Here is a 25,562-nt window from a genome sequence, read left to right on the forward strand (position 1 = left end):
ACACACAGAAGTTGAGAAATGAACTAGGAATTTTAAAAGATACTAGACTAATTACCCCTCACATGTACAGAAACTTTTAGCCCAAATGCTGTTCATCCACTCATGAGGATTGTATTAAGAAACTAACGTATATCTAGAGTAATGTAATTACTCACTTATATTTTTCGATGTAAAAATATACTTTGCGCTTAAGTTTTTTAGAAAAATTAAATCTGAATCTGAATTTAAAAAAAAATTAAGCTCTTAATAATTCAATATATATGGACTATACTTTAAAAAATAAAAATCAAACAGAACCTAAAATGTTCTCTAGTTTCGATGTAGTGTCTATGTACACTTCATGCGATGTTCATAAGTGTGAGCAGGCTTTACAAAGAAAATTAGAGGAAAATTCAGCTTGGTCGGATTACAAAACTTTGGAAATTGATACAATAATGACCCTTGTCCGTCTTTGCAACAAGTACTTCTCTTATTTTAAATTCCAAAACAAATTTTTTCTGCAAATAATGGGATTATACAAGGGCATTCTTTTGTATCCTTTTTTTGGCAAATTTTTACATGTATTTCATAGAAAAGTCTGCTTTTAATAGTTTCCAATTAAAACACTCTCTGTGGTTTCGTGTTGTTAATGATATCTTGTCTATGTTGGACCAAGGACAATACTCTCTAAGAGATTTCTTGGCACATTTGAATTCTTTTGATTCGAATCTCCAGTTCACAATGGAACTCGAAGATTCAGGTAAGCTGCCTTTCTTAGATGTTTTGATTATAAAAACTAATCCTGGTCTTGAATTTTCTATATATAGAAAGCCGACTCATAATGATCGATATCTACATTTCTCTTCCCATCACCCTCCTTCTGTAAAAAGAGGGGTAATAATCTCTTTAGTTGACAGAGTTTTAAAAAATTTGTTCCCGTAATCATATAAATTCTGAACTAAATTATGTCAAGGATATTCTTTTTGCAATGGTTACCCAATCAAACTCATTGAAATTATAATAGATAGACGATTAAAAAAGATAAAAGAACAAAATAGGGAGCTTGTTCCCCTTGATTCAGTTACACCGGCTATTGAGAAAAAAACTTTCATCGTTTTACCATATATCCCGAAACTTGGCGATAAACTTAGAAAAATTTTAAATAAACATAATCTCTCTGTTTCTTTCAGAACCGAACAAAAGGTTGAACATTTTTTTAACTCAGGAAAGGATAAAACAGACCCTCTACTGGGTAGCGGTGTCTACAGTATCCCGTGTTCTTGTGTAATATTTTACATTTGTAGAACACATCAACAACTAGGTGAACGTTTGCATGATCACAAAATTTCAATAGATAATTCCCTGATATTAAAAAATAACAATGACAACTTTGATTCGGCATTGGCTTCGCATATTTTTGTAAACCCGACCCATCTAGTTCTGTTTGACGAGGCAACTTTAATATCAACTGTTAATGGCGTACCACAAACTTTTAAGGAGTTAATTGAGATAAAAAAAATATATGAACCAAAATTTAGCAATAAATAGAGATAGCCTACTGGAGAGATTTCAATGAGCAAACTTTACGACATATAAATATTTAAGTACTCACTCAATATTTTCAAACGAAAAAACTCAAAATAACCTCTTTGAATATCTAATGAAAACCTAAAGTGTAGACAATCCAAAATTAATGCAAGACGAAAGATCCTTGCACACTCGTCTTGGTAAGTTTCGTTTTCATGGATTCCTGCCTAGTTCTTTATTCAGTGTTTATCTTGTCTCTGTACAGGAAACTTCAAAAGGTTAGATTCTCGTTTTTTTTTTCTCTTTTTATTTTTGTTTGGCACTGAGGACGACTTGGCGGAGGTCCTTGTCGAAATATTTGCTTATATTTTGTCATCTTCATGGTTCGCTGGCTCACAAAATCCTCGTTTTTTCACCCTTTTTGATTTTATTTTTCTTTTTGTTTATTTTCTCTCCTCTCTCAGTTTCGTTTGCCTGTACCGTATTCATGTACCCAGTAGATACATGACTTATTTGTGTCATGACTACTCATTTTAAAGAACATGTGATTCTGACGAGTCATTTTATTTCAGGCATTGGAACGGCATGTCAAAGGCCAATGCATAAACCAGTGCAAGGATATCTCAGTAGCACCTATTTTCGTCACGTCTCGACAAACGAAGAGTACTCGCCATGAAGCCGAAGGAAACCTCATCCAAGCTTCGCACACCAAATTACGGATACATTTCGATCAAGAAAACGATGATCGTTCAACGAAGAATAATTTCTTCAATTACAAATCATATTATGTATCAGGTAACAAGTCTCAAATATCCAGTACTTTACAAACATAACAAACCTGAGAATTCTATCGTATAACTTAAGATGTAAAATATCATCCTTAATAATAAGATTGATGAACCCACTTTACCACGTAGAGTGTGTTAAAGAATGAAAGTAAAAAAAGCACTATACAGCGACGATTTACACTTCAAGTCACCTTCAAATATTTCTCCATTACGAAGTTACAGAGACAATAGAGACATTACCGTAAACATTATTAGATAATTATTGAAGTATCAACTCGAAAACAGAATCATAGAAATTAAAGTAATTCTACTGACAACCCCTGAATTACAATTTACTCCCACCACGAGTCAAAGACAGTTTGTCAAATGAGTTACTAAAGTTTGAAGTTGACCCACTCCAAGTTCAAGCGTCATTCCCCCACGATTGAACAATGAATCAATAAATAAGCTAATTGAAACTAGCCATGCATGAACAAGTTTATGAACTGTAATGGTTAAGTGCACAAAGAAACAGTTTTACTAACAATTACATTATCTCCGTAATAAAAATAACCGAAAGGTAACATGCTATATCCCGCTGTTTTTAAATAATAACCATCTGTATCGTCGACGTAATCCCAGTGCTCAAGACTTTAACAACAAAGCACCCTACAAGCCATTCAAAAGCAACAGGTGAGAACGAACCCTAATGGCGAAATTCTACGCACCTGCAATCATAAATTTAATCATTTTGTCTGAGATGAACGCATCTATAATGTGATACTAACCTGTGAAGAAACTATATATGAAGTATCTTTTCTGTTTCAACAATACTAGCGAAGGACCATAATTTACAGCAGAAAAAGCGAGTATACTAAAGGACACGTATAGTGGTAAAATAGGTGTGAACTTATATCACGTTTTATTAACTTTGATAATCCAACGGTATTGATATTGTAATAGTGGTGCTTACACAACAAAACCCAGTGAAAGTATTTCTATTAAAAGTGAGAATGGTAATTCAATATTGAGTGTTATAAAATATTAATTTATGTATCACTATATATTTAGGTAGAATTATGTGTATTATTGTCCTATTATTCCGTAACTAGAATATATAGAAGGAATTTAAAGATAATTTTGAAAAAAAACAAAAAATTTTTTTTTATTAGTGGTAGAATGAGATCAAGAATACACATTATTGTTATAAATATAAGAATTATAAGTGTTATATATAGAAAAAAAAACAAAAAAAAACCTTGGTGTAAGTAGCTATCTTAGTCCGATAGAGGAAACTTAGCAGACTATATGAATTACAATAAGAAAAGTAATATAGAAAGAATTTTAATCTCTTAAGACCAAATAGACTTATAATAACATAAAATCAGTTTAAATTGTATGAAACAAATAGTAAGTAAATTTCAAAATAATTTAAAACCCGAAGGCAAGCAAATACTAATAACGGGACGTTATTCAAAAACGGGATGGGTGATATGTACCATGTACAACGTTTACTTTGAAATATGAAAAGTTTACTTTATTCTAAATATATTTTCGATGTAGATTAAACCTTAATTAAGTTTTAAATTCCGTTTTAAACTGCCATTTAAAAATCAGCCAAATATCCCTTTGAAAAGCACCAAATAAGAGATGATTAAATTCAAAGAATTCCAAAAGGTACTTTTGTTGTACTCTGTAGAGATTCGCATTCTTTGTTCTACAAAACGAAATGCTTTTGAACATTTCATACGCTTTGGACAAATTTCAATGCCGAGAAAACTATGGGCTTTTTACAAGCATAATGCTAATGAGATTGATTGGAATATCACATAAAGTATTAGAAAGACAGAGTAGGACATTGTCTAAAACTTAGTATGAAGTATTATTAGAAATATGGGTATTTAGTGATTAATATTGCGAAAAAACTATTGGGTAGTTTTGGCTACATAATGTTTGATTTTGTCAGCATAAGAGTTAAGTGACGGGCCCTCCGAAAGGAGGTGGGCCAAATAGAAAATAGTGATTATTGCTCAGAATCAGAATTCATGTTATATGCGAGTGAAGAAGTGTTTTTCGGGCATTCTAATAAGTTTATCATATTATTGTCACTCCTGTATTGAACATTCTGGTATTTGCCATTGCTTATTGAAGTTCGATGCCGTATGTTTAATCATGTAAGTCTAATAAACCTATTACTTTCCTATTTTTACAGTTTTATTTTACATGTTCGTATCTAGTTTTCAAGAGTAGCCCTCTAGTTCGTATGCTATCCATTGGTAACGCCCCCAAGGTATCTGACAATTTCATGAAGGATGTTTATATGCCTGGATTGACGACACTCGGGCAATGTTGGTCACTTCCCAAGGAATCCTAAGTTAATTTGCAAGCTAATCCTCAACCCCCCCCCCCCCATAACAGGTTCTTGAAGTCTAGCTTGTCACAAACGATGGCGTCATCCATGTTACACTTGGTCACGGGATTCCTGTGTGTCTTCCAGAAAACAATAGACCTCCCAAAAATGGCTACGAATTGTGGTTTCGATTTATAGCTGGACGAAGGAAGGATAATAAAGAAAACAATAAATGTGCCAAAAATGGGCGCACATCGTGAAAAAATGGCAGTTGCTAGGTAAAACATAGGAACACCTGGAACCCCGGGATTTTTGGCAGCTGTGTTCCTTCTATTAGTGAAACTAGATTGTGTCATCCATGTTACATGGCAACCAAAATATAAACACCTGGAATCCCAGGAAGCCTGCCAGGTAACTGCATTTCCCAGGTGCAAGAAACTTGGAGCTCCACTTATAGACTCTCTATATGACCCTTTAAATCCTATGTTAATTTCTCTATCTGACAGTTTAAAGTACGAGGGTGTGTCGTGGAAATCTTGCCAGCTGGGTCCCCTTTAATAGAACACCTGAAACCCGGGAATCTTACCAATATCTAAACAATGTTTGAACACCTGGAATCCTGGGAATCTTGCCAGCTAGAAGCATGGGACCGCTTGTATTCCGGGACCGCTTTAAATCCCATGTTAATTTTCTATTTTTTAAATATCCTGAACACACTCAAGAAGTTATATTAATCATATGGAAATACTTAAACAATATTGGAGCGCCTGAAATCCCAGGAATCTTGCCAGCTAGAAACATGGGACCGCTTTAATGATGTTTAAAAAAAAAATTGTGTTCGGGCATATCGCCAAATTATATAATGAATATTCCAGTATCTCAAGTCAAGTTCGACCAAGCTAATGAGCTCCAAAACAAAAAATTAGACCGACTACTTAGTTAGCAGGGATATTTAATAACTGCAGTTAACAATTTGTCTTCAGAAATACAGGAGTTAAACAATGAGTCTTTAGAAAGAGATGAAAAAATAGCCAAATTAGAAAGGTCACTGGAAGATCAAAAGCAGAAGAGCTTGTTGCTTGAGCGTCAAATGCTACAAATTGAAGTAAAAGAAAGAAGTTCGAATTTGATCATAAACAGCTTACCGACAGATATTAATCCGAATCAATCCTTTGAAGCTCACGTGAAAGATCTACTTAAGAATGCCTTAATAATTGAGTCATCTGTGTCAATTAACAAATGTTAGTGCTGAGGAGGAAAAACTGTTAATATAACGAATAGACGCCGTACTCAAAGTCAGACACGTAAACCGGCAGTTAATCCAGTGCTAATTAGGCTCATGAATGAAGCTGAAGCGTATTTAGTTATGTAAAACGTATCTAAGCTTAAGGGCTCTGGAATAAGAATTTGCACGGACCTTCCTCCAGCACTTAACACTTTACGCACAGGACTCCTCACTAAAGCAAAAGAGATGAAGGAGTCTGGAATGATTGTTGCTTCTCGAGTTAAAAATAAAGGAACCCACGCATGGCTTGAGATAAAAAAAAAGGGTTCGGTGATATGGGAGAGAGCTGATCAATAACTGAATTGGATAGTAGTAATCTGAGTTTAGATTTATATGATTTTGTGGAATATTTTGTTATTTTGTGTTTAGTGGTCTGGTTGTTAAGTTATTTGATAATTTATGATTGTTTGAGGATTATGATTATCTTATTTTCGGAGGCCCGTTCACAAAAGTATCATAATGAGTATTATTTGGTTTCTCCTTACTTTGTTTTTTTTTGTTATCAAAACTGTATATTTAAATTCTTTACTTTGCGCCACACTATTCCTGTTTTTTCTTATTTAAGGTTTTCATGTTATATAGTTCTAGTTTTTTGTTTATGTCTGTTTCTTTCAGAAGAAGTTCTGGTCACAATTGTGTCTCCTTTGACTCTCCGTATGGTTGGTAGGTCACTTTTTGTCAATAAGCATACCCAGCATCGAGATAATGGATGATAGAAGCCGTAATTTTGAGGAGCTCCACCGAGATTTAGGTAAAATATTTGAGAATTTATGCAATGATGATGTTTTTGATTCGATGGTTCATTCTATTCCAAAAAATAAATATCTACTCCCCAACCAAATTTTTAATAAAGTCTCTAATTTTAGAATTTCATTTTTGAAATGTCACGGGTTATTAAATATTGTTGATCTAATATCACTGTTTATTTCTCATCATAATATAGATGTCTTCGCCTCTTGTGAAACATTTTTGAATTATTCGACAAAGACATTTATTAATAAACAGGATTATACTTTTTTCATAAGAATTGAATTAACAAAAACACAGATGGGTTGGTTTTTCCATTAAATCAACAATTCAGTCAGATCTTGTGAGCAAATTTGATCACCTATATCTTGAAATGGCGTTTGAATTTTTGGCAGTTAAAATAGATGTAAATGGTATGAAAATTTTGTGTTGTGTTTTTACCGGCCTCCAAGTTCTCCTGCTTCAAAATTCATGGAATTTCTTGATGATTTTGTGCTTATTGCCTCGAAAAAATATGCAAAAATAGTTATAATGGGTGACTTTAATATTGATTTATATAATTCTAATAATTCAAGTGGTAATTTCCACGGAATATCTTCTGAATGGGCTGATTTGTTATCAGTTTGCTTGTCCGGTGGTCTCTTACCAGCTTATGGAGTCCCAACAAGAATAATGAAAGCTTCTGCTTCCCTTATTGATAATTTGTTTACGAATCTGAAACTAAAGTCTAGTGATGTGGTTATTGAAGATTTTTCAGACCATTTGATGCTTGTGACCGACTTTCACTTGATTACAGAGTTGAATAGGCCTACTAAAATAAAAATGAGGATGACTAATAGAAACTCGTTAAGTAAACTTAAAGTATTGCTTTCTTCAAGTGACTTTTCTTCTTGTTTAGAGTCTTCGGACCCTGATTTTGCTGCTGAATATTTTGTGAATCAGTTTAAACGTTGTTTCAATAATGCTTTCCCTCTCCACCAAATATCAAGAAGAAATAGTATAAAGCCAATTAAGTCTTGGATTTCTCCTGGATTGTTGGTATCAATAAAAAAAAGAATCTATTATATAAGGCATACTTAATGAATCCATCTGAAGTCAAATTAGCTGAATTTTGCAGATACAAAATTATTTAACAACAATTTTAAGATCAGCAAAAAGTCATTACTTCGCCGAAGCAATTTTTGAAGCAGAAGGGTCCCACAAGAAGACATGTGAAATAATTAAGAAGTGCTTAGGAAAGCATAAGACCCCTGATCATCCTGATGAATTAATAGCTGAAGATGGAACTAAACTTGCTACAAGGAAAGTGAAAGTTATCAATGCATTAAATAAACACTTTGCAAAAATTGGTGAGGAAACCATGTCAACTGCTGGAAACAACCTGGCCCGTCATCTGGATAATGAAACTGGAGAGGACTTTCAATCATATCTAACCCCGTCTCTCGATTGCTTCATTTTTCTTACTCCTGTAACCCCAGATGAACTTTTACTTACAACAAACCTTTTAAAGAATGGATCTTCGGAAGGGACCGATGGGTCATCGACTAATCTGATTAAGTGCATAGCACCAAATATTGTAAACCCGCTTTCCCATGTGTTCAACCTCTGTTTTAAAACCGAAAGATTTCCTTCTTGTTTCAAGTCTGCAAGAATTATCTCTTTTATATAAAGGAGGAGACCCGAAGAACCCAACAAATTATCGGCCGATTTCGATCCTGTCTACATTTGGGAAGTTGCTTGAAAAGTGCCTATATAACCGTATAGTCAGCTTTCTAATGAAATCTAAATTTTTTAGTCCGATACAATTTGAGTTACGGAAGTCTCACTTTACTGAACATGCTATTATGGCAATGACTAAGTTTGTTCATGACGCCCTGGACAAAGGTGATATATTTGCTACAATTTTTATTGACATTAAAAAGGCATTTGATACGATTTCCCATAAAATATTGCATACTAAACTTGATAACTGCTGCATAAGAGGCCCAGTTAATGACTTATTAATGTCATACCTAAAAAACCGAAATCAGTATGTAGAAGGAGGTGATATTTCTTCCTCATCAGTATCTCACTCTCAGTCAGTCTGAGTCCCACAAGGCTCTATTTTGGGTCCACTCCTATTTCTTATCTATGTTAATGACATCAGTAATAGCATCAATGATATTGGCATTAACATATTATTCGCCAATGATACGGCATGCAATGTCAGCAGCCCCGACTCTAGATCTTTGAAGCTTAGGTTGGAATCAACGCTGTCGAGGCTTATCTTATGGTTTTTGAGAAATAAATCGACTATTAATTGTAATAAGACAAAATTCATCGTCTTTTCTTGTACTGGGAAAACAGCACCGGGAATTATGATGATTAATATTCAAGACCTACCCATTGAAATTGAAAGAGTTGATGATATTAAATATCTCGGGATAATACTGGATTCAAGTTTATCATTTAAAAGCCATGCAGTTTATCTTCGAAAGAAACTGGCAAGAAATATTGGTATGATGAATCATCTGAAATTTGTTCTGCCGTTTTTTGCCCTGAAATCTCTTCATCATTCTCTAATTCATTCATAAATAAATTACTGTCTGACAATTTGTTTGAATACTTTTAAAACTCAAATTCTTCCTCTTCAGAGGCAACATAATAAAGCTCTGCATCTATTGAAAAATTGCATGCCTGGCCTATTTTCTTACGCTGGTAAATCGTCAACAAAAGTATGTATCAAATTTTAAATATCCTTCCACTAGATCTTTTCCCTTCATTCCATTATGTTCTTTATATGATTAAACACGTTCAAGGTCTTTTGCCTGAGTATTTTTATTTGAATAATAATTTTTTTAAGGATGATAATCAGGTTTTGCATGCATATTTGACCCGTGGCAGTTCTGTTGTCCGTCATGCTTTAATAAAATCTGAAAGGTCCCGTGCTTCACCAAGGCATAGTATTATATATAATTGGAATAAATTTCATAGTTTTATAGATTTGAATAACTCATTGGTTACTAATAAAATTAGATTAATGAATCACTTAATCAGTAATTATTAATTTGATTTATTTTCTGGGGTGGATGCTCCTCATTTCACTTTATTTATTTGGTTATTTTGATTTTTTTGCGGATTTTGTTTGTTGTTACCGTACGGAGAGTTGAAGAGAAATCTTTTTATTCCGGTATCTGGAGATAGTATTTGTTATTTATTGTTGAGTGTATATAAACCCACACACGAGTTGTTCTCACTGTGGGTAATTAATTTGATAGTTTTGTAAAAATTTTTTTTTTATTGATTAATAAAGAACTTGAACTTGAACTTGTATTCCGGGATAGCTTGAAATCCCATGTTAATTTCTTATTTGTTAAATATACCGACAACAATCGAGAAGTTAGATTAATCATATGGAAATACTAGAACAGTTTTGGAACACCTGGAATCCCGGGAAGCCTGCAAGGTGACCGTATTGGCCAGATACGAGGGACTATAAGCTCCACTTATACACCTCTAATGGGTGGGTAGAAATACCATGTTAAACTGCTATTCGGCCGCTTGAAGTAATTGACCCCCTACTGCTCGGAAACATTGCCACCATTTATTTTAGATGTACTTGATGTCTTAACTAATAGCTGGACTTAGAAATTTAACAGATATTGAGTTTCCGGTGAAATAGTAATACATAAGTAAAATGAGCCTTGGAGCTAGTAAAAAACAGACACGTTTAAAATTGCTCTTAACTAGTTTATTTAATTAGAAATATTTAAGGGAATTCAATCTTAAACAATGAGCCGAATCTCGATAATTATAAACTAACGTTATTATAATTATAAATTTACGTTGCTTAAGTATTTAGAACTGAAGAGTCTTGCCCTTACTTGTATTGCATGGATAAGAAATCTGAATCAACAAAAGAAAACTACAAGCCAATACCTAATTTTCCAAGAATCTTCGAAAACCATTTAATTTCTTTCATTTTTTGCAGGGTATAGCGATAATTAAAATAATGAAACTTGCCTCATCAGAAACTAGGAATTTTTCTTTTTTTTAGATTAAAAAGAGAAGAATTTTCTTTTTAAAGTTCAGGAGGGGGCAGTTTCTAAGAGTATTCTGGCATACCTTTTGAAAAAAAAAACGCGATAATCTTTTCAAAAGAAATGTTACTTATAATCCTGGCCACTTTGAGAGCTCCTGTATTGACACTCTCTTTTATTGACAGACTTGACGAAACACTTCCATTATCTCTTAAATCAAATTTTATAGTTTAGCAACAAAATTCCAATGACTTTCAGTGATAACTAGTTCCCTGGGAGAAATAAATAATTTACCATTTGTTTTTATAACGGTCAGCCGACGCCGTGGCTTGCAAAATGATTTTTAAGTATCGAATCATTATGTGTAACGTATTTCGATAGTAATTTAGTATAAATTTAAGAAATATTAACATAAACTTTTCGGTCATACTCTTATTCACATTTTTTTTTCTATTGAAAACTCTTGTAGGCTAAAACAAATTTTTTATTGTTTGCAAAAATTCACAGTAGAAAATGAAAAATAAAAAATGCTAAAAAATTTACAGATAAGCCTTAGTGGCTCAATTGTCAGCGAAATCTACCCAATTTTTAGCAAAAGGATCTGGATTCAACACCACTTGTGGCAAATTTCTTATAGTGAGTTACCATTACTATAAAAATTTTACTTATAAATTTTATTCTTATTTTACAATAAAAATATCATTGAGTAACAGACACTTACGATTGTTATGTAAGGTGAAACAACCTCTTTTCTAAGAAAAAATCTTCCCTCTGCAGCTGCTGGAGTTTCAATACTAGATTCAATCAGGTTACTATCTTCGTTATCATGGTGTTCTATTGCTTCATATGGTTGATAAGGTAATAATCCTTCATTTTCAAAAAGTTTATTTGGCCTAAAAAAAGGTTCAGAACTGAAATATTAAAAAATTTTCTTGCTAACTAACAAACTTTAAAGTTGTGGTGATGATATCCAGGAATTTCTTGAAAATTAATAAAAGAATTTTAACAGTACATATAATATTCCAAAAACATAACAGAGACGTATTGCTGAATTAGGAAATGCGCAGTGAAACAACAATATGGTCAAGAAGGAGTTTATTCCCAAGAGTCTAATTAACGTCAACTAACTCTTAAATAAGTTGCAAAACTTATCTTTTTTTTGTTTACCTTTTAAAACTAAAGGGAGTTCTTTAGTACTTGGGACAGGCCTCTTTGGGTCTAATTTGACGTCATTAGCTTAGTATTTTAGGCACCTTGAAATTTGAAAGTAACTAGAATCATGAGTGCTGTCTTTTAATTTAAGTTCCAAGAAAACTGAATGAGTGGGCATGAATAGGATGACAATATCTCTACGCATATAGGGTGACAGCGAAAATTACTTAACAAAAACATTACCCTGAAAAACAGATGATAGAAGTATATATGGCTGGAGATGAACTTTTGTTGGCTAGACCACTCCTCCCTCTTAACTATTACTTCATAAACACCGAAGGAACTCATATAAACAAAAATAACAAATAAACTGAAGTTATTCCCATAAAAGAGAAGCGATAAAGTAATATAAATAAATTAAGCATTAATCATAAGTTAGAGGAATTGTAATGAGTGTGAAGCTATATATTGTATTGTGATTTTTTTTATCAGCCCTTCTATTCATAGCAATCCCTGTACGGGCAGGGTTGATGGGACCAACTTCCTTCAATAGATCGGTAAAGGTCTTCCCTAAGAGAAAATTCCCAGGTAAGACCTGTAAGACCTTCCCTAAGAGAAAGATTTTCAGATAAAGGACACGTTTTTGTTTTCATTTTTTTAAAAGCCCGTTTTATCATAGGCAGCGCAATAAAGCTGCCTGAGTGAAGAACGATGTTGGCACAATGTATTATTTTTTTTCTTGGTCTTAGATCAAGGCACTTCGTATCGAAGGAATTGTCGCTGAAACTTCGAAAAGGGCTCATTCGATTGGAAATTGGAGTGGCTAGTGCCCTTTTTAATAGTCGAAAGTGAATGGAATGCAACTGACACCCCTCTCTCACGCCCACCTTGTCCCATAACACATCCAATCATAATTTTGACAGCCATTTTGTTCAACTTAGTTGAAAACTCTGAAAGTTATGTCTTTGAGGATAACTACCCCCCTCACCCAACAACCATTGGGTCCAGGGTTATAAGTTATGCCCTCGGGGAATATAAGGTTTTCATAGAAAGCGGTGCCGTAGAAACTTCAAAAGGGTCTCATTCAATTGGAAATGGAAATGGCTGGTGTCCCTTTTTAATGGTCGAAAGAGATTGGAAGGCAACTAACACCCCTTCTACGCCCACCATTTATCCAATAAAAATTTTGAGATAGCCATTTTGTACAACATAGTTGAAAGTTCTGGAAATTAAGTCTTTGAGGATGATAACTTCCTCAGAGCCCTCAGGGAAAGGGCTATAAGTTATACCCTGGGAGCAAATAAGGTTTTCGTTAAAAGTTTTGCCGTAGAAACTTAAAAAAGGGTTCATTCAATTGGAAATTCAAAGAGCTGGTGCCCTTTTTAATAGTCGAAAGTGATTGAAGGGCAACTAACCCCTCTCATTCCAACCTTTTCCCGAAACAGATAAAATTAAAATTTTTAGATAGCAATTTTGTTCAACGTAATTACAAGTTTTGGAAACTGGGTCTTTAAGGATGACCCCCCCCACACAGTCCTCAGGGCAAGGGTTGTAAGTTATGCCCTAGGGGCATATACGGTTTTTTTTTAGAAAGCGTTGTCGTAGAAACTTCAAAAAGGACTCATTCCATTGGAAATTGAAATGTCTAGTAGCCTTCTAATATTAGAAAATAATTGGAGGTCTAACCCTCCTCTCACGCCCACCATTCTCCCAAACAAAACAATGAAAATTTTGAGATAGCCATTTTGTTCACCGTAGTTGAAAATTCTGGAAATTAGGTCTTTGAGGATGAAAACCCTCCCAACAGCCCTCAGGGCAAGGGTTGTAAGTTATGTCCTGGGGCATATAAGGTTTTTATAGAAAGTGTTGTCGTAGAAAATTCAAAAAGGGTTCAATTGATTTGAAATTGAAAGGGTTAATGCCCTTTTTAGTAGTCGAAAGTGAATGGAGAGCAACTAACCTGCCTCTCACGCCCACCATTTCCCCAAACACATTCAATTAAAATTTTGAAATAGCCATTTTATTCAACATAATTGAAAGTTCTGAAAATTATGATTTTGAGGATGACAAACCCCCCAAATCCCTAAGGACAAGAGTTGTAAGTTATGCACTGGGGGCTTATAAGGTGTTTATAGACAGCATTTTCGTAGAAGCTTCAAAAAACGCTCATTCGGTCTGTAGATATTCAATGATGTTTATTTTAATCAACTTAAATGAAAGTTCTGGAAATTAGGTCTTTGAGGATGACACTCCTCCCAGAGCCCTTAGGGCTAAGGTTGTAGGTTATGCCCTGGGGGCATATAACGTCTCTTATATAAAATTTTGTCGTAGAAACTTCAAATAAGGCTGATCCAATGGGAAATTGAAAGGGCTAATGCCCTTTTTAATAGGCTAGTTGAAACTGATTTGAGGGCAACTAACCTCCCTCTTACGCCCACCATTTTTTTAAACACATCCAAGATAATTTTAAGATGGCCATTTATTTCAACGTCGTTTAAAGTTTTGGATATTATGTCCTTGAGGATGATTCACCCCCCGCCACTCAGAAAAAAGGGTTATAAGTTTTACCCTGGGGGCATTTAATGTTTTTATAGAGCGTTGTAATAGAAACTTCGGAAACTCCGAAGGGATAGTGACCTTTTTAATAGTCAAAAGTGATTGGAGGAAAACTAATACCCCTACCACGCCCACCGTTTCCCCAAAAATATTTTATAAAAATTTGAAATAGCCATTTTGTTCAACGTAGTTGAAAAGTCCGGAAATTATGTCTTTGAGGATGGCACTCCCCCCATTGCCCTCAGCGCAAGGATTGTAAGTTGTTCTCTGGGGGAATATAGGGTTTTATAGAAAGCGTTGTCTTAGAAACTTCAAACAGGACTCATTCGATTGAATATTGAAAACACTAGTGCTCTATTTAATAGTCGAAAGTAATTAGAGGGCAACTAACGCCCCTCTCGAGCCTACCTTTTCCCCAAACACATCCAATTAAAATTTTGAGATAGAAGTTTTATTCAAGGTAGTTGAAAGATCTGGAAATTAGGTCTTTGCTAGCGTTAGTAGGGAGAGGGGTATTACTCCTGGGCAAACACTGTGCTGCCATCTGTAATCGAGTCTAAGGGTACCTAACCGCATAGACAATGTTATTGATCCACTAACGGGTCAATGACACCTCTTCCAAGGTCAATCAGGGGATGTTTCTAAGTGTATTAACTCCGAGACGTGATTTAATGTCCTTGGTAAAAAGTCTGAACGAGATTTAATGTCCTTGGTAAAAAAAAAGTCAGGAAGAGATTTAATGTCCTTGGTAAAAGTGTTCTTTCTAGACCAGTCAGGGAACTTGGAAATACTGTGGGGAAAATGCGCATGCGTACAGAATTCTAACGGTACAATGTTATTGAATACTGACAGTACATAATTTATGCATGGTGTTTTGATCGGCTAACGGTACATAACCACATAGACAATGTTATTGATCCGCTTGATATACAGAATTTTATTGATATACAGATTGCAAGCAAACTCGCATAAAACAAGGTTTGATATGACAGAAAAGGAAGATCGAAAGAAGAGACAGAGAAAAGAGGGCTTTCTCTACAGAGATATCTCAAAGTATAGTATAAAAGACACTGATGAAAACTCAAAGAAAAACATGCATAGTGCAAGATATAGCGGTGAATACTATAATGAATATGATCTAAGAGAAGGGAAAAAGTGACCCTTTAAGAGACAAAATAAGAGGTTATTCAATGGAATGGATTTTAAATATCAAAAATCGTTCTGGAAGAGTTCTCATATAACATTTAACAATAAATCTCATTATTGATTTAATTGATAAGTTATGTATCGTAACCTTGCAATAAATTTGTTTGTACTATATTAATTTTCTCTTACTCGATAAACCTAGAGTACGAACACCAACAGAGACTTCTGTACATAAATAGTTTAGATGGAATAGATCACCCCTTAGAGTGTTATCAGTCCTCAAACATGTTTTCCATCTAAACTATTCATGTACAGAAGTCTCTGTTGGTATTCGTACTCTAGGCTTATCGAGTAGGAGAAAATTAATACAGTACAAACAAACTTATTGCAAGGTTACGATACATAACTTATCAATCAAATCAATAATGAGATTTACTGTAAAATGGTATATGATAACTCTTCCAGAACAATTTTTGATGTTTAAAATCCATTCCATTGAATAACCTCTTATGTTGTCTCTTAAAGGGCCAGTTTTTCCCTTCTCTTAGATCATATTCATTATAATATTCACCGCTATATCTTGCACTATGCACATTTTTCTTTGACTTTTCATCATTGTCTTTTATACTATATTTTGAGAAATCTCTGTAGAGAAAGCCCTTTTTTCTCTGTCTCTTCTTTCGATCTTCCTTTTCTGTCGCAGCAAACCTTGTTTTATGCGAGCTTGCTTGCAATCTGTATAAATTTTTCTGCATATATTATGATTTTTCTCCTTATTTCCTCAAGATTTTTCTCCTCTATCCCTACGTCTACACTGTCTAAACGTGTAGTAGGTTCATGAGAATGTTCAAAATCATGATAATGTCCTTTATATATAGAACAGTTGCAATAAAAGGATATTTCTAACTCAATTTGTTCACTCATGTTATCACACTGCTAACTCTAGACTTAGTAAAAGTGTCATTGATACTGTCCCATTAGACTCGATCAATACATTAAGAAACATCCCCTGATTGGCTTAGAAAGAGACACGTGATCCTGTCCCGTTAGCGGATCAATAACATTGTCTATGCAGTTAAGTACTGTTAGCAGATCAATACACCATGCATAAATTGTGTACTGTCAGTATTCAATAACATTGTACAGTTAGAATTCTGTACGCATGCGCATTTTCCCCACGGTGTTTCCAAGTTTTCAAACTGATCTAGAAAGAACACTTTTACCAAGGACATTAAATCTCTTCCTGACTTTTTTTTTACCAAGGATATTAAATCTCTTCCTGACTTTTTTTACCAAGGACATTAAATCTCGTTCAGACTTTTTACCAAGGACATTAAATCACGTCTCGGAGTCAATACACTTAGAAACATCTCCTGATTGACTTTAAAAAGGTGTCATTGACCTGTTAGTGGATCAATAACATTTTCGATGTGGGCATGTACCCTTAGACTCGATTATAGATGGCAGCAAAGTGTTTGCCCAGGAGTAATACCCCTCTCCCTACTAGCGTTGTCCTATATACTTCAAAAAACACTCATTCAATTGGGAACTGAGAGGGCTAGTGTCCTTATTGATATTCAAAAGCAATCGGAGGGTGAATGCCCCCTTCCCATACCTATCATTTCCCCAAACACTTATGATCAACATTTTGATATAGCAATTTTATTGAACACTGTTGAAGGGTCCAAGAATTATGTTTTTGAGTATGACAACCCCCAACAGCCCTCAGGGCTAAAGTTATAAGTTGTGCCTTGGGGGCATATAAAGTCATATTGAAAGTGTTGTCGTAAAACTGATAGAAATTTTGAGATAGCCATTCTATTCAAAATAGTCTAAATATCATGTAACAAGGCTTTTAGGGTTGAAACAAACCCCAGAGATTAGAGGCAAGGGTTGTAAATTATGCCCAGGGAGTATTAAAGGTTTTATGGAAGGGATGGTTGTTTAACTTCAGAAGAGGCTCAGTCTTTCTCCCTGAAAAAGACTATGTCAATATAAAACGAACAGAGATTAATCAAAAAAACTTTTTGCACAAAATAAGTTTTTCAAAAAAAAGTAAGGAACTCCATTAAACCAAAAATGAACAAAATAGAGTCAAATAATCTACCAAGCAAACAACTACCACAAATACTTGTACTACTACTAACAAATCACCGCAGCACCAAGCCACCTGAGGCCAACAAAGCTACGCATGCTCCTCCTCCTTCCCAATCTATTCAAAGTCTTCCTTTTTACACCCGCCCATGAAGTTCCCATTTCCTTTAAACCTTTCTTTATGAGGTCCTCCCACCCCAGACGAGGACGACCTGGTTTCCCTGTAGACCTAGACGGTTGCCGAAAAGAACAATCATCGGCAACCTGTTATCCTTCATTCGTACAACGTGCCCTAGCCACCTCAACCTTTTTTTTCATTATAGCCCTAGAGAGCGTTATTGGACCACATTTTTCGTATAACCTATTCTTTGAAATACGGTCAGTCAGCCGGGTACCCAGAACAATACTTCAGCAATTTCTCTGGAAAACATCTGGCAAATCTTCATCCGCTTTTCGCAGTGCCCATGCTTTAGAGCCATATTTGACCACTGTCATCACTGTAGCTTCTAGCATTCTAATCTTGGTTTGCAGACTTATCTTCCTATTCTTCTAAATTATATTTTGACTGTGAAAAAACACCCTGAGCCTTGGCTATTCTACTTTTGATATCTTCACTGCTCCCACCATCTTTACTAATAATACTACCAAGGTAAGTGAAGCTGTCCACCACTTAAATCTTTTCATTACCCAACTTTACCTTTTCATCTTCACTTATTCCTAGCCTTAGTGACTTAGTCTTCTTAACATTAATTTTCAAACCTATTCTAGCACCCTGAACTCGCAAAACCTCTAAAACTGCAATTATTTTGCTCACACTTTCAACTAGGATGCTTAAATCATCAGCATAATCTAAGTCCAGGATTCTTTTTCCTCCCCATTTGATTCCGTGGTCTCCCATTGCTTTTCCTGTGCTCCTTAAGACAAATTCCATCAAAATAATCCATATAAAGGGGGATAGAACACAATCCCGCTTAACTCTTGACTAAATACAAAACCAGCTGCTAACCTCATTTCCTACCTTAACCGCAGCAGTGTTATTCTTGTACATAGCACTAATCACTTTAATGTATTTGTCTGGTATACTATACAAGGATAAAACCTTTACTAAAGCTCTTCTATCAACAGAATTGAATGCTTGCTCATTATCTATATCAATAAATAAATGAAACCCAAAACAAACAGAACTTAAAATAAGTCAAACTCAAAACGAGCAGAAATTAATCTGAGTAGGGTTCTAAACCCTATTCTTCCTAAAATCCAGAATATAATTTGTACTTCACTGAAAAAAAAATCATTTTGAATGTTTTCACTTATAACTTTAAGAAAACAAAAATTAATTAAGATTTTAATGAATAAATATCAGCATATGTGTATTAAACTGGCAATGCACATTTTTTTAGGTAAATTTATTTGAATTTTTTTAATAGCCCTTTTTAATAGTCAGAAGGGATAACCAACACCCCTCTCACACCCACCAATTTCCCAATCACATTCAATCAAAATTTTGAGACAGCCATTTTGTTCGACGTAGTTAAAAAGTCCAGAAATTATGTTTTTGAGGATGAAACTCACCCCACAGCCCTCAGGATAATGGTTGTAAGTTATGCCCTGGGGCATATAAGTTTTTTTTAAGAAAGCGTTTTCATATAAACTTCAAAATGGAATAATTCGATTGCAATCTCAACCTGGATTCTGCTTTGTAGTAATTTGTACTTCCTGTTGTTTTCGTTGAAACAAAAAATCACCGACCAGCTTTCCAGACATAGGGTCAAGGACTTTTAGGTCTAAATATCCAGCAGAATCAACGTTGTCAGATTTTTAGGCTTTCAGACCGTTGGTGATGTTTCTTAGTTGAAGTTCCCCATTAAATGGTTATCCTTTTTCTAGGAAATCGATAACGATCTGGTTGTATTTACAGTCTCTTACCTGCCTCGCCTTGGACATTCCCTGATCTTGTTCACTAGTTCCATAGAAAACCTCTGAGATACCCTCCATCACAAGATTTAGTGGAGAGTAGACTGGTCGAGAGATAACCTTTAAAGACCTATGAACCTCTGTCCACTTCCATCGGTAAAGTCACCGGCCGTTTTGAGACAACGCATGAACTCCTGCTCAATGACAAGTTCCCGTGGAGAGCCCAGCCCAGAATCTATCAGAACGTCTGAATACATGCATCCCATTCTGAAAGACTTGATAAACGGCAGGACGGGTTTCTTGGAGCTTGACCATTTGCTGGAGGTAAAGCTGGCGGGATTTTGTGTAATTGTTGTGTCCAGATGCCGCCTGATAAGGTAGCATGTCAGAGGTGGATTTTAAGTGGAGATCCCATGACCTAGATCATTCGGCTCTTAAGAAATTTCGCAGTAGGGATACCATATCGGAGTATTGGAACCGCAGTTCCGAGGTTCAGTACTGGAGCAATTCAAATCTCTTCCTATTGATGAATCCCATTTTTTTTTCAGGGAAGAGTTTCCTTCTATATCCGCAGCCATCGCTTCCTTGTTTATAAGCTTTGTGTACAGATTTTTGAGTTCCAATATTTATTTAGGCTGTAGAATGAATTGATTCACTAGCACTGGAACTTGCTTTGACAAAAACCTCGGAAAGTAGAATAGCAGAGAAATCACTTGGACAAAGCGTGGGAAAAAACATTGGTATAATGTATTGCATACGAAGGTAATATAAGTGGTGTAGCTGCCTTCTGTGTGTTTACTGGTCTTCTAAACGAGCCAGCCACAATATATCAGACGACTTTTTTTGTTTTACCAACAATCGACGAATTGGTGGACAATAAAAATAAAAAAGTGCTTGTTGATGAATATGAAACGGGTTCTCTAGTAGAAACTATATAAGGTTAATTTGATCTTCGGGCTCTGCTCATCATTTTATGTCAGAATAGTTGCCTTCTGATAGTAGGGTGAAAAAGAGGTCACAACGATGAGAAGGGTAAAATCACATATTGGTGATTATGAAGCATTTTTTCTGGTACATTGTACATCAAATTTGCTTTCATTTTCGGGCTCAGCTCTTCATTTTACATCGGGACTGTACTTCATATACAGAAAAACGAACATTTACTGACACTTCACTTAAAAAAAAAAATTAAAAAATTGAAAAGCAAAAAACTAGTCTTGCTTCGACCTAGAATGTGCAACATTGGATATGTTGTTAAACCTTTTTTCTCTACAACACGGTATAAAAATAATTTTTATTGTAATTTATTTTGGGTCGACCCACACCTTTGGTCAATTTGCCTGTACTAGACGCGTGAAATTGATTTTATGGGAAAATTTAAGAAAACAGAAAACTTCAAAACATATTTTTCGCGAGTAAAAAAGTTGAGAAAAGTAAAAAAAGAAACAAAAAATGCAAAAAAGAGACAAAATTTGCGAATTCAGTCGGCAGTGGTGGAAAATAAAATCTTGGGAGTATTTTAAAATATAGAAAGCAAAAAAAAATCTAAGGAAAAATGAAGAAGTCCACAACCGATTAGGAATAAAACAAGATAAAATACAATTAAATGAACCAAAACGGGTTTCGGAAAAGTCGAGACGTACTGAATTTCAGGTTGGATTGGAAGCGCTTGGGAAAGAATTTGAGATTAGTCCTATTATATTAGGACGGTTAATTCAACGGAAAACTGGTGGGCCAGCTGTGATCCTGTTACCGAGATTTTGACTCTCCAATCTTGATTCCATGGGAGATACTCTCTCCAAGTCACTCAATACTTCATCCAAATCTTTGCTCAGTAGCCTTATTCACTGTTCTTACTCTTCACGGGATTCGACAGTTATTTCCTGCAAACCTTGTACCTTGAGCTACGTACCCAAGTTTCATCATCAGCTAGAATCGACACGCATTTTTCATTTTGTTTTTTCAGGAGAAAGGACCCAGAAAAAACTGATTTATAGTTTCCTCAGATTTTAAACCAATTTTCCTGTTTCCCTATCATTTTCACAGGCCATTGTCTTTTCGGCCATTTAATATTTCAAATAATGCCAAGGGATAATCCATGTTTCAATTAAGATACTCATTTTTTCATCACTGAAGATTAAAAAGCTAGTTCAGCCAATCTATTTTTGTCGGCTGGCTTTGTCACATATGCCAGAACCTGATTCTTCCCTTCTCCCCAATGTAAATTTTATGAGAGCAAGAATATTCTTGTTAATCGTAATGCAAACCCCGGATTAAGATTGACTCAGACCTATATGATTATTGTCCCTTTTGTGATGTTTCCATTATGCTAGTGAATTAGGGAGTTTGGAATCACTCTGGTTAGGCTACAAGATTGCTTGATTAGATTGGGGAGATTATTTTCTAGAAATTTTGTTGACATTTCAATTTTGTGTATTTTTCAGATTGTCAAACCTCATGCTGATGCCCATGCAATCTAGATCCTGCTTGTTTTGCCGAGGAAACTTGTGGACGGCGACCGATCCAGAGGCTGGCCGTAGAAGCAGCAGCACAGACTTTGGCCATAGATAAAAGAAAGAAGGCTAATGGAGATTGTAAACCTGACGTCCTGTGTTTTATATTTGTTAGGGTGGACAAGTGAGGCGCGTGGGTAGCCATTAATCAAAATGGGGAGGTGTTGAGGCTCTGCCCCTTTTCCTATTCAGATAAATGACCCGTTTTCTTTTGATTAGATTTGCTTATAGTAGATTTTGAAGGTACATGCTTAGTTCTCGTTGCTAAGGCAGTCATTCACAATAAGTAAAGTTTTGGTTAGAATCTATTTTTGTCTGGCTAATCTTGGTCATTGAAGAAAATGTTATGCCAAAAAGCCAGTTGATATGAATTCTAGCTTATTCGATTGGTTCTTGCACTTCTGGGGTCCACCTCAACACAAGCTTTCGTTTTATGAAAATAGTGATTTTGTAGTTAGTTTGCTTTCAGACCTCAGAGCTCGTTTATCAGAGGCAACATCGTAGCGTTGCCTATAGTAAAGGCCATACGGCTCCAATGTTTTATTATTATTTATTATTTTTTTTCCCAGAGGCACTTCATATGGAAGGGGTCGTCGGAGAAGCTTCAAAGGGGGCTCATTCGATTGGCGATCGAGAGTTCTACTAGTGCCCTTTTTAATAATCAAAAGTGATTGGAGGGCAACTAGCCCCCCCCACGCCCATCAATCCCCCAAACACATCCAATCAAAACTTTGAGATAGCCAATTTGTTCAGCGTAGTTGATTTTCACATAGAAAATATATTTTTGAGGAGGATTATCCCCCAAAACCCTCAGGGCAAGGGTTTTAAGTTATGCCCTGGGGGCATATAAGGTTTTTATAGAAGGCGTTCTCGTAGAAACTTCAAAACAGGCTCATTCGATTGGAAATTAAAGAGCTAGTGCCCTTTCTAATAGTCGAAAGTGATTCGACTGTAACAAGCCCCCTCCCCCCCCTCCCCCCAACCATCATTTCCCCAAACACATCCAATCAAAATTTTCAGATAGCCATTTTGTTCAGCGTAGTTGATTTCCAGATAGAAAATATATTTTTGAGGAGGACACTCCCCCAAAACCCTCAGGACAAGGGTTTTAAGTTATGCCCGGGGGGCATATAAGGTTTTTATAGAAGGCGTTCTCGTAGAAACTTCAAAACAGGCTCATTCGATTGGAAATTAAAGAGCTAGTGCCCTTTTTAATAGTCGAAAGTGATTCGACTGTAACTAGCCCCCCCCCCCCCCCACAACCATAATTTCCCCAAACACATCCAATCAAAATTTTCAGATAGCCATTTTGTTCAGCGTAGTTGATTTCCAGATAGAAAATATATTTTTGAGGAGGACACTCCCTCACAACCCTCAGGGCAAGGATTTTAAGTTATGCCCTGGGGGCATATGAGGTTTTCTATAGAAGGCGTTGCCGTAGAAACTTCAAAACATCCTCATTCGATTGGAAATTAAAGAGCTAGTGCCCTTTTTAATAGTCGAAAGTGATTGGAGTGTAACTAGCCCCCCTCCCCCCCAAAACCCATCATTTCCCCAAACACATCCAATCAAAATTTTCAGATAGCCATTTTGTTCAGCGTAGTAGATTTCCGGATAGAAAATATGTTTTTGAGGAGGATACTCCCCCAAAACCATCAGGGCAAGTGTTTTAAGTTATGCCCTGGGGGCATATAAGATTTTTATAGAAGGCGTTGTCGTAGAAACTTCAAAAAAGGCTCATTCAATTGGAAACTAAAGAGCTAGTGCCCTTTTGTAACTACCCCCCTCCCCCCCACGCCCATCATTTTCCCAAACACATCCAATCAAAATTTTCAGATAGCCATTTTGTTCAGCGTAGTTGATTTCCAGATAGAAAATATATTTTTCAGGAGGACACTCCCCCACAACCCTCGGGGCATGGGTTTTAAGTTATGCCCTGGGGGCATATAAGGTTTTTACAGAAGGCATTGTCGCATAAACTTTAAAACAGGCTACTTCGATTGGAAATTAAAGAGCTAGTGCCCATTTTAAAAGTCGAAAGTGATTGAAGTGCACCTAGCCCCCCTTCACTCCCATCATTTCCCAAAACACATTCCATCAAAATTCTGAGATAGCCATTTTGTTCAGCGTAGTTGATTTCCAGATATAAAATATGTTTTTGAGGAGGACACTCCCCCAGAACCTTCAGGGCAATGGTTTTAAGATATGCTTGGGGGCATATAAGGTTTTTATAGAGGGCGTTGTCGTAGAAACTTCAAAAAAGGCTCATTCGTTTCGACATTCAAAGGGATAGTGCCCTTTTTAACAGTTCGAAGTGATTGGAGGGCAACTAGCCCCCCCTACGCCCATCATTCCCCTAATCACATCCAATCAAAATTTTGAGATAGCCGTTTTTGTTCAGCATAGTTCATTTCCAGATTGAAAATATATTTTTGAGGAGGACACTCCCCCAAAACCCTCAGGGCAAGGGTTTTAAGTTATGTCCTGGGGGCATTTAAGGTTTTCATAAAAGGCGTTATCGTAGAAACATCAAAACAGGCTCAATCGATTGAAAATTAAAGGGATAGTGCCCTTTTTAATAGTCGAAAGCGATTGGAGGGCAGCTAGCCCCCCCCCCCTACACCCATCATTTCGCCAAACACATCCAATCAAACTTTTGAGATAGCCATTTTGTTTAGTTTAGCTGATTTCCAGATAGAAAATATGTTTTTGAGGAGGACACTCCCCAATAACCCTTGGCAAGAGTTTTAAGTTATGCCTTGGGGGCATATAAGATTTTTATAGAAGACGTTGTCGTAGAAACTTCAAAGCAGGCACATTCAATTGGAAATTCAAAGGGCTAGTGCCCTTTTTAAAAGTCGAAAGTGATTGGAGGGTAACTAGCCCCCCCCCCACGCCCATCATTCCCCCAAACACATCCAATCAAAATTTTGAGATAGCCATTTTGTTCAGCCTGGTTGATTTCCAGATAGAAAATTTGCTTTTGAGGAGGACAATCCCCCACAACCCTCAGGGCAAGGGTTTTAAGTTATGCCCTGGGGGCATATAAGGTTTTTATAGACGGCGGTGTCGTAAAAACTTCAAAAAAGGCTCATTCGATTGGAAATTCCGCGGGCTAGTGCCCTTTGTAAAAGTCAAAAGGGATTTGAAGGCAACTAACCCTCCTCTCACGGCCAACTATTCTTCAAACACATCCAATGAAAATGTTAAGACATTCATTTCATTAAACGTAGTTTTAAGTTCTGGAAATTAGGTCTTTGAGGATTACAACTCCCCCAAATCCCTAAGGGCAAGGGTTGTAATTTAAGGATTCTCCGAATCCTTCATATTATATCTTATGGAAGAATGCTCGTATAAACTTTATAGAGGGCTCGTTTGATCGAAAATTGAAATTTATTGTTCACTTTTTAAGAGTCAAAATAGATTGAAGGGCAACTAGTCCCTCTCCCTCCTCCACGCCCTTAATGCATCAGATAAAAATTTTGAGATAGACATTTTGTTAAAATAGTTCAA

General features: G+C 35.8%; 1 protein-coding gene across 1 annotated transcript in view; it reads right to left on the reverse strand.

Moving 5' to 3' along the window:
* Positions 1 to 11,359: 11,359 nt before the first annotated feature.
* LOC148941162 (uncharacterized) overlaps positions 11,360 to 25,562 on the reverse strand; it is a 38,648-nt gene continuing 24,445 nt past the window's right edge. Inside the window, exon 3 of the mRNA XM_089104599.1 lies at positions 11,360 to 11,567. Within this exon, the coding sequence (XP_088960725.1) occupies positions 11,360 to 11,567 (208 nt within the window). The remainder of the gene's footprint in view (positions 11,568 to 25,562) is intronic.

This window comes from Artemia sp. Qi Xiang Cuo, chromosome 18 (genome assembly GCF_049724085.1).
Source record: "Artemia sp. Qi Xiang Cuo chromosome 18, ASM4972408v1, whole genome shotgun sequence".
Lineage (NCBI taxonomy): Eukaryota > Metazoa > Arthropoda > Branchiopoda > Anostraca > Artemiidae > Artemia > Artemia sp. Qi Xiang Cuo.